Source organism: Staurois parvus, unplaced genomic scaffold (assembly GCF_062004578.1).
Source record: "Staurois parvus isolate SC_StPar_1 unplaced genomic scaffold, SC_StPar_1.0 ptg000096l, whole genome shotgun sequence".
Lineage (NCBI taxonomy): Eukaryota > Metazoa > Chordata > Amphibia > Anura > Ranidae > Staurois > Staurois parvus.
The window spans coordinates 16,027,095-16,037,929 of record NW_028317892.1 but is presented as its reverse complement, the minus strand read 5'-3'; the positions used below and the strand labels follow the sequence as shown (position 1 = coordinate 16,037,929).

At 42.0% G+C, this 10,835-nt stretch overlaps 1 protein-coding gene across 4 annotated transcripts in view; it reads left to right on the top strand.

Annotated features, from left to right (window-relative positions):
* The first annotated feature begins 4,262 nt into the window (after positions 1 to 4,262).
* Positions 4,263 to 10,835, top strand: part of HSDL2 (hydroxysteroid dehydrogenase like 2) — an 88,826-nt gene continuing 82,253 nt past the window's right edge. For 3 of the 4 annotated variants that reach the window (XM_089670931.1, XM_089670930.1, XM_089670935.1), the window contains exons 1-2: positions 4,263 to 4,374; positions 4,598 to 4,692. In XM_089670931.1, the coding sequence (XP_089527057.1) occupies positions 4,372 to 4,374; positions 4,598 to 4,692 (98 nt within the window). In that variant the 5' untranslated portion in view covers positions 4,263 to 4,371. Of the gene's footprint in view, positions 4,375 to 4,597; positions 4,693 to 10,835 lie in introns of those variants that run through there. The other variant, XM_089670936.1, reaches the window with a different exon arrangement.

Below are 10,835 nucleotides of genomic sequence, written 5' to 3'. Positions count from 1 at the left end.
GGTTTATTTACTAAAGCTGGAGAGTCCAAAATCAGACTCCCTTCTGCATAGAAACCAATCAGCTTCTAACCTCAGCTTGTTCAATGAAGCTTTGGCACTGAAACCTGGAAGCTGATTGGTTTCTATGCAGAAGGGAGTCTGATTTTGGACTCTCCAGCTTTAGTAAATAAACCCCATAGTATTTTTGTGTAGCTGTGTTTGCCCCATATTGGCACTATATGCCCATACTCTCAATAGTGGCTATTTTAGCAAATAAGAGTTGTCAAATCTGCAAGATAGTCTAGGGATTGGCTAGAGAGAGATCACTTTGACTCAGCTAGCCAGCTTGAAAATGTATTGCAATATATGGTAACCAAGAATCCTCATTTTACAGGCAATAGTTTTCCATAGGTAAGGGTTAAGTGGTAACACCTCCTCAGTATCTTATGTGTTCAATATAAACTTGATGACCAGCGACGTACTGGTACATTGCTGGACTTCAAGTGGTTATCCACTTCCTGTCCGCCCTATAGCAGATATACTGCTACAGGGTGGCACGGGTGAATGCATGCCCTACCAATGGCGCCATTTGCGGCCACGGCTGTCAATCACCAGGTCCGGTCAGTGATTACTCACCGGCGCCTGGTGATTGCAGAGCATCTCCGATGGGGAGGAGAACTGTATGTGAACAATACAGTTCTTCTCCCTGTCAGCTCGTGTGCAGCACAGCCATGCAGAGCAGTCTGATTACAGTGAAGCACACACACAGAGACACAAGTAAAACAGCACACAGTTAACCCTTTGATCACCCCTCATGTTAACCCCTTCCTGCCCAGTGTCCTTAGTACAGTGTCAGTGCTTTTTTTTTAGCACTGATCACTGTATTGGTGTCACTGACACCAAGTCAGTGACACCAAGTCAGTTCCCCCCAGTGTCAGAATGTCTGCCGCAGTCCCGCTATAAGTCGCTGATCACCACCATTACTCGTAAAAATTAGGAAAAAAATAAATCCAGTATCTATACCGCCATTTGTAAACGTTATAACATTCATGTAAACCAATTAATTTACATGTATTGGGATTTTTTATTAGCAAAGACATGTAGCGGAATACATCTTAGCATAAATTTATGCCGAAATTTGATTTAAATTATTTTACTGGACATGTTTAATAGCAAAAAGTCAAAAATATAGTTTTTTTCTCAAAATCGTTGGTCTTTTTTTTAATAGCTCAAAAACTAAAAAACGTACAGGCAATCAAATACCACTGAAAGGAAGCTCAATTAGTGGGAAAAGGACATAAATTTCACTAAGGTGCAGTGTTGCATGACTGCGCAATTCTCAATGAAAGTAACGCAGCGCTGTAATGCAAAAAAATGGCCTGGTCAATAAGGGGGGGAGTAAATCCTCTGGAGGGCAAGTGGATAAAGAAGACCCTACACCAAAATATTTTTAAACAATGGCCAGCGTGTCCCCTCACAATCCTAAGGTATTTGGTTCTGGGGGGGACCCCATGTCGTTTTTTCTTAAATTTTGGTGTGGGGTTCCCCTTATATCCATATCAGACCCCTAGAGGGTTGGGGGGACCCCCTCGCTGCATCTGAAAAAATACTGCATGTGATACCGCCAGCAAAACCCTGGTGATAAATATTGCATCTTTTTTTACCTTCTGTTTTGTTTGTGAATTGGATTTAACTGCTTACCGTATGCTTTTTTTTTTTTGCGGTATTTACACATTTTTAATTTTGCGTTAAATACCTCAGAATTGTTATTTTTTTTGTGTGAATTGGACATTTTGTTTACACATGTGATAATTTATGCAAATGAGTCATGTGACAGTGTTATCGCTAACCTTTAGTGAATTCACCCCTTCATTTTATATTTGACCAAACAAGCAGGTATTATATTGTGTTTTTGTGCATTGAAATTGAAAAGAGTGTATTTGTTCCACAAAAATTGCTTTTGAAAAAACTCTGCACAAACATGGGGGGGTGGTATTTACTAAAGCTGGTTCACTCAGAATCTGGCGCACCTGTGCATGGTAGCCAGTTTCTAACCTCAACTTGTTCAATTAAGCTTTAGCAATAAAACATGTAAGCAGGGCCGTGGATAAGGGGGTACCACCAGTCCTCCTATATGGGGCCCAGGCCAGCAGGAGGGCCCAGGCAGCTGGGTGAATCAGATTTGTGGGACTGATCGGCACGGCGGGGAGACAATTACTGGAACCAATCCCATGTATGGCTCTCTGCAGCAGCTGAAAGCTGGCTTCTCCTCCTGATGGCTTTCAACTTTTGCAGAGAGAGCCATACATGGGATTGATTCCAGTAATTCACCCCCCCCCCCCCCTGCATCACCCTCCCTGTGCACCGTGTTTCTATTTGCTGCCTAGACCCCCTGTGTGCCCACACTCCTGCCAGCATTCCTTCTTTCCTTTCTATCGGCAACTGCAGTTACACAAAAGGTTCCTTCAGTATGGAGACTAAGGGAAGGGTCCGGTAAATATGTCACATTTACCAGCCCCTTACATTCCTGAATGATTGCAATGAGGGATTGGTACCGATCACTCATTGTGTTCATTAATAAGTGAAGCATACTAAACTGTGTTTTTTTTTTTTTTAGGTGGCCCTGCCAGGTTGGCTGTATGGGGCCCCGTGATTTCTAACAGCAGCCTTGTCTGTAAGCTGATTGGTTTCCATGCAGAAGTACAAGAGATTTTGAGTGAACCAGCTTTAGTAAACGAACTCTAGTGTGACAAAAAATTGCAACACCCACCATTTTATTCTAGGGCTCTACTTTAACCACTTCCCGTTTGGCCCATGTATATAAGCGGCCGGACAGGAGCAGTACAGGTGGCCGTTTATAAATGTCCTCCCCGCTCCCTGCCTGAGCAGGGGTTGCCTGCTGTGTCTGGAGCCGAGCGCTGTACAGGACCTCTGTGTGAGGTCCCAATCATGTGATCACTGATTGGCCAATCAGTGATCACATGAATAGTAGTACGCAAGATGTAACTTCTGACATCATTGCTTACTACTAGTGAAATCTGTGAATGATCACAGAGGTCACATGGTACAAGGCTATTCACAACAGCCTTGTACCATGTGACAAGCTGTGACCAATCACAGCTCTCAGTATTTATCAATGGCTACAAGAATGCAGCCAGAGAGAAGAAGAAATTATTGCTTTTACAGCCTGTATGGGTGTAAAATGAAAAAATACAAGTAATACAGTGTCACTATGGTGACACTGTACTGCTAGGGTGACAGTATGTTAAAAAAAAACAAAACAAAAAAACATAAATAATAATATAAAAAAATAAAATAGTCAAAGAAATTTTTGAACATTTATATTTTTTTGGTTATAAACTAATTTGGTTTTTTTTTTTCTTACTAAAATGATAGATGAATACATATTGGCCAAGGTTTATAGAGAAAGATTATTTAATTGTAAAATTTTATAAGAAAAACACTTTTTTTAAAAAAATGTTTGGACTTTTTCATTTATATTGCAAAAAAATAAAAATCCCAGTGGTGAATAAATACCAGCAAAATAAAGTTTTATCTGTCGCAAAAAAAAAATTGATATGGCTACAGTGTTGCATGACCGTGCAATTGTCAAAGTGTGATAGCGCTGAAAGCTGAAAATTGGCCTGGACAGGAAGGGGGTGAAAGTTTCTGGACTTGAAGTGGTTAAAAAATATATAATGTTTGGGGGTTCTAGTAATTTTCTTGGCTTGGTCTTAAAGTGTATAAATGATGCTATTAATTTCTATTGCTTGGTGCAGGCTGTTAAGGATGAAGTTGCTATGATACTGGCTCGATGTGTATACATACTAGGCAGGGGCGGTCTGACCATTTGAGAACTCGGGCACTGCCTGAGGGCCCGGGGTCAGAAGGGGGCCCCATGAGATGCCCCTGGTACCTTTTCATAGGCTTTCTTGGGTGTGGTTTGAGTGTGGGCAAGGACACAGGGGCCCCATGGTCCCCTATTGCCCAGGGGCCCCATGAGTTGTCAGTCCGCCCCTGATACTAGGTTATAACCCCTTTGCATTATATATATATATATATATACATTTATGAGTTTAGACAATATATATATATCACTTCTTTGGTTTTCAATGAAGTTTACATTTCAAGCTATAGCCAATACATATCACTCACACTACCTGTGAACGTCACAGAGCACGAGCACCTTCACCCCACTAAATCACAGAGGCGAGTCGCTCCGCCCCTTTTTGCGTTCCAAGCTTCGTTTTCACACCGAAAGTAAGACCAATGAAATGCAGAGGGGTGAAGCGAAGTGTGCAGCTATTGGTTGCGATGCAGCGCCCTCGTCCCACGTGACAGCCCACTGGGTGTGATAGTTGTGTCAGTCCTGCTGGAAGTAGGTGACCGGTCATGGTGAGGACTTCCTGGTGTGGTACAATTACTGTATAGCAGACTTGGCGTGTAGTTGTTAGTGCCAGTTCTTGGTGCAGGCTTTCAATGTGCTGCTGATTACTGTGTACAAATGCTAACGTGTTGACCTTTAGGTGGTGACGTTACTGGTGAACTTGGAAATGAGGAGCAAAGGACACCAGTAGTGTATGAAATCAGGTCTAACGCCTCCTCTCTCAATCTGCAGATATTCAGGCTTACAGCAGCGAGCAGCCGCCTCAGCTTTTGCAGACGTGGAAGAAGTTTGTGCTCACACACAGCCACCATGCTGCCAAACACAGGGTAAGCGGGATAAGAATGAACACGGTGCATGTGCTGGTGTTTAAAATCAAAAGAAATAAACCCCATGTTCTTTGTTTGCAAACATATGCTGACTGTGTGGCACATGAAGAAACTCATTCCTTGTCATGCTTCTGCCATCTAATTCTATAATATAGGGCAGCACAGTGGCTTATTGGTTGTGCTTCTGCTTTGTTGTTCTGGGATCCTCTGTTCAAGTCCTGACCAGGACGCTGTCTGCATGGAGTGTGCATGTTTTCCTTGTGAATGCACATGGTTAAGCTGCAATCACACAGGGGTTTAGCCGCACTGCGAATCCCAGCGGTAAGAATCTACGATTCCAGACGGAGTCACAGCAGGTAATCACTGGCTGTGCTAACAGTCACGGATACCCGTGGACGCCAACAGTCTGTCATTGCCCTGTACAGACGCAGCTTTCTGTATGCAGCTGTCAGTCTCAGCCGCAGGAATCAATACATTTCTGCAGCTGAAATTCATAGCTTGGCTAAATGCCTGTGCATGTACAGTCAACTTGTTCAGGTTAGCAGGAGTAGGTGCACTTAGTTTAGCACTCTCCTGACCTTGGAGGGTGCTAGATGGGAAGCATTCAACCCATGTTTAGTTCAGGGCAGCAGTTACTAAGCACTTTATCAAAGTATTTTAAAGGGTATAATTTATTTTTATACATGTTTGTCATTATTATGTATTCTTATGAAATCTTGCATAATAACATTTTGTATTGTCTTTTTGAGTCAGCAGGGGGAGCTTCCCCTCCTCCCTCACACCCCCGCCAATCACAATTGTTTGGAAAACTAAAATGTATTTATTTCATGTACTTATATAGCGCCATCAATTTACGCAGTGCTTGCCATATATATTGTACATTCACATCAGTCCCTAACCCTCAAGGGGCATGCAATCTAAAGTCCCTAACTGACATCCATACATACACATACTAGGGCCAATTTAGACAGGAGCCAATTAACCTACCAGCATGTCTTTGGAGTGTGGGAGGAAATCTGAGTACCTGGAGGAAACCCATGCAGTCACAGGGAGAACATGCAAACACCAGGCAGGTGGTGCCGGGGTTGGGATTCGAACCAACGACCCTAGTACTGTCGGGCGGAAGTGCTAACCATTTAGCCACTGTGCTGCCCATATGTATTATTCACAATTTTTCTGTTTATTTTGTTATGGTATATATCTGAATATCGATCAGTCCTGAAGTACTGACGGCCAGTCTAATTTCTTAAGGCCCAAAAATATCAGGGCAGTACAGCTATCCCCCAAATGACCCCTATTTGCAAAGTAGACAGTCCAAGGTGTTTAACTACTTGCCGTCCGCCTGCTGTTTATAAACGGCAGGACGGTGGCACTCCACGGGCGGGTTGCCGTTCATAAACGGCACCCGCATTTTCTAGCAGTAGCGCGCAGCACCGCGATCCAGTGCCCGCTGTGTCCTCCGATCATCTGTGTGAGGTCCCGATCATGTGATCACTCGTTGGCCAGTCAGGGACCACATGCAGAGTAGTAAGCAAAATGTCACTTCTGAGATCATTGCTTACTACGTGTGAAATCTGTGAATGATCACAGAGGTCACATGGTATAAGGCTATTCACAACAGCCTTGTACCATGTGACAACCTGTGACCAATCACAGCTCACACAGTAGTTCTCAATGACTGCAAGAATGCAGCTAGAGAGAAGGAGAAATGATTTCTTTTACAGCCTTTATGGGTGTAAAAGCAATCGGTGTAAAAAAAAAATAAAAAATCATCACCCCCCCCCCCCCCCACAAGTAGTACAGTGTCACCATGGTGACACTGTACTGCTAGGGTGTGACAGTATGTTAAAAAAAAAAAAAAAACTAATATAAAAAAAGTTTTAAATATTTTTGGTTATGAACTAATTTTGAGTTATTTTTTTTTTCACTAAAAAGGTAACGGAATACATTTTGGCCAAGATTTATGATGAAATACTAGTTTTTTGCAAAATGTTATAAGAAAAACTTTTTTTTTCAAAACTTTTGCACTTTCATTTACATAGCAAAAAAATTAAAACCCCAGTGGTGAATAAATACCATCAAAATAAAGCTTTATCTGTCTAAAAAAAAAAAAGCTAAAAAATTCATATGGGTACAGTGTTGCATGACCGCACAATTGTCATTCAAAGTGTGATAGGGCTGAAAGCTGAAAATTGGCCTGGGCAGGAAGGGCGTTTAAGTGTCCGGACTTGAAGTGGTTGATAAGAGGCATGGCGTGTTTTTTGAAGTTTGTAAATTTTTTTTGAAAATTTTAAATGTTTTGGCATTTTCTTTTTATTACATATTGTCACCAGAGAAGTACAGCATCATCATATGATCAGGGATGCTGATTGATGACAGTATGTTTTTAAAACCAAAAAAAAAAGTTTTGGATTTTTATTCTGTTTTTTAAATATTTATTTAACATTTCATCAGAGTAGTTCAGTGTCACCATAGTAACTCTGGGGGGTGATCATGGATTTTTGTTTTCTTTTTTTTTTTTTTTTTTTTTTTTTGCTGTTACAATGAAGATCATTGAACCAGCAGTGCTTTGAACTGTCATGAATTAGTTTTATTCATGCCAGCTGTGATTACTAGTGATCTGTGACTATAGTTAATCACATGGTACAGGGTGCTGTGATTGCCCTGGGTATCATGTGATAGCTGTAGGCCAATCACAGTTCACTAGTATAGAAGGTAAACTGTTATTATTAAGTGTTCTTGCATAGCAGGAACACTTATTGTATTCTCACATATATATTCTTATTATTATAGCCATATTTACCACCCTAACTCCTCCCACAGTTTTTATACTACATAGACAAGTGATATATCAAAACGTGCCGATTGGTGTGCTATTACTTTGTGGAACGTTTCGCTGAATCGTTCAAGAAATATCGCGGTTTTTGTGGCGAAATTTTCCCATAGGAATGAATGGTGCATCTAGAGTGGCAGCAGAGCACAGCTAGAGTGTGCAAAGGAAAAATCAGAACATGATTTGTAAACTGCCATCACTCTGTCATTTTCAAGCCCAACTACACATATCTTATATCAAAACGTTCAGCTAACCCTGCCGTCACTAAAAATGTTCACGGCTAGGACATACTCCTGATAGTTTTCATAATATGACCATTTTTTTGCAACTCACCCCTCCCATTGACATTCATTGAAACTCCACTCTAGACACCTGAAATTTTAAGGGACGTTTTTAAACTGCGACTGTGCCTTCATTTTTTATCTTTCAGAGACATGCTATACATCAAAATTTAGCTTGTGATTCCTGCAATACCAAGCTCTTCGCAGTAGCATTTATACTTTTAAAACTACAAGTGTTTGAAGATGGCAATCGCCAGTGAAGTTGGCAAGTTGCAGCAGTGTGTTTAGAACAGACCTTCTCATATTCCTATGACTGAGTGAGTTGCTATAGCAACCAAAGGTCACTCAAGAGGCAGCTGAGTCACCAGGCTAACTGTGAGCTGCCAAATACAAGCTGAAATGCATTTCTCACTATCAGGCTTGCCATGTGCACTGCTTACATTTCATCATTACTTGGTAAAGGTTGCCGGCAAGAACACTTTACACAAGTTCCCCGGAAATTGTAGATTTTCTAGTTATTATTATTATTATTACATCGAGTTTATATAGCGCCAAAGGGTTTGCTTAGCACTGTACAATAGAGGGGGGGGGCAGTACATGAAACAGTACAGCAACAACAAACAGCACACGAGGGGTTAGAGGGCCCTACTCTTTCGCGCTTACAATCTAGGAGGGAGGGGGTAGTGGTACAGGAGGAAGTGGCTGTGGGGGAAGGAGTGGTAGGAGGAATGAAGGAGAACGGCTGTTAGGTGAGGGTGGGATAGGCTTCCCTGAAGTGGTGGGTTTTCAGGGAGCGCCGGAAGGTGACAGTCTGATGGATTGGGGTAGTGAGTTCCAGAGGATGGGGGAGGACCTGGAGATGTCGTGCGTGGGAGGAGGAGACCAGGGAGCAAGATAGGAGGTCCTGCGAAGGGTACGGGTAGGGTGGTACCTGGGAATCAGGTTGGTGAGGTAGTTAGGGGCAATGTTGTGAATGGCTTTGTAGGTCAGAGTGAGTAGTTTGCATTTGATGCGTTGGGCAATAGGGAGCCAGTGGAGGAAGAGGCAGAGGGGGGGTGGCAGAGTTGGAGCGATTGGTGAGGTGGATGAGTCTGGCCGCTGAGTTCAGGACGGTCTGAAGTGGGGAGAGCTTGCACTGGGGTAGGCCGGTGAGGAGGGAGTTGCAGTAGTCAAGGCGTGAGATAATCAGGGAGTGTACGAGTAGTTTAGTGGTGTCTGGGGTAAGGAAGGTGCGTATCTTGGCAATGTTGCGAAGGTGGAGCCTGCATGTGTTTGTAAGTGATTCGACATGAGGTTGGAAGGAAAGGTTTGGGTCCAGAATGACGCCAAGGACTTTGGCTTGCGGGGCGGGATTGATGGTGGTGGTGTTGGTAGTGATGGATAGGATGGGGGGACGTGGGGAGGGGGAAAGACGAGAAGCTTGGTTTTGGAGAGGTTAAGCTTGAGGAAATGGAGCGACATCCAGTCAGAGATGTCATTTAGGAGGTGAGTGATTAATTTATAAATGCTGCATTGATAATGTGATCACATGTAAATCACCAGCATGTGTGCAGTAGGCTCTGCCAAGACCCGATGACCAAGGAGATCTTACGGGTACATCTGCACATGTTCTGGAGAGGTTTAGCTTTAAATTTACAACAATCTATGAGAGTAAGTCAGAGCAGCCACCTCTCTTCCCCCCCTAAATGTTTTTGGTTTCAATAAAAGGTAGCATTGCCTACAAAGGATATAAGACTCTTGTGATCAGCTTGGATAACTCATAGGTAATGCCTTGTCACGTATTAAATGTTAATTTATGTATTAAGATGTTAATACAAAAACAGACATAAAAGATATTTTTAAAAATGTAAAAAACAAAAAAATAGAATTGAACCAGAACCAATGCAGGTTTTCTTCAGAGCTGACCTTTTATGGAAAAGATTAAACCAATCACAGTAGTTTGTACAGCACAGGTACTTCTGTTACACATTATAGAAATGGTATTAGCCACAGTATTTGACAGACAGGATGCAGGACCTTCCTCAAGTTGGCCAGTGTCAGTCCTCAGGCTGTCCAATGCTGTAGCAGCAGTATATTGCAGCGGATGTAGTGGAAAAAATCAATCTATAGATTTGGCTTTGATATCTTTACAGCAAAGTGTATAGAACAGTAATGTTCCACTATCATCACAAATGCTAAGTCCATTGTATTTACTGAATTGAGTGATGGCAGATAATACTACTGTTGGCCATAGGGGACTGCTTAGAGAAAGCCCAAATGCATTTTTCCTTTGATCCTTGAAAGAGTGTGTAGTTTCTTTGCATACTGGTAAAATCACATGCACGATCAGTCTACAGGTCTTTTTTGTAGTGTCTACCAAGCTTTACCAGGAGCTTGTAAAGAAAAGTGATTTCCCTGATATTTACATTATGAACAGATACAGTACCTGCAGCTTCTCAAACAATTACTTTGTGGAAGAAAGTCCAGCTGGTGGCCTGTTGCTTTTAGTGTGCTGGACATTCTCCAGTGAAGTCATTTTTGGAGGAGCTGCTGTTTGCTGGTATATAGAATTTCCTTACAACACTGAAAGCGTACAAAGCATGCTATGCGGCTGAGCAGTGAATACATGTGGTTTAATTCACCTTGTGCACTTTTCACTGTGCATATATGAAGCAGAATTGCATTTACAGGTTTTATTTTTGGTAACAACAATTTGCAAAAAAATATTAAAGCCAGTATTGCAATGAAACTAGCGTTTTTAAGATGGAATTATTAATGGCAGTTCCTGCATTTCTCTGTAATTGGAAAATAAGCTGAAATGCTGAACTCTTCTTTTGGAAATGTTAGTTTCCTAACTTGATACGATGATCCAATCACTGTTGGGGAACAAGCATTCTGATTGGGAGTTCTGATTTTACTGACTGTATTCTTTTTTAACCACTTCCAGACCGGACACTTTTACTCCCTTCCTGACCAGGGCAATTTTCAGCTTTCAGCGCTATCACACTTTAAATGACAATTGCACGGTCATGCAACACTGTACCCAAATT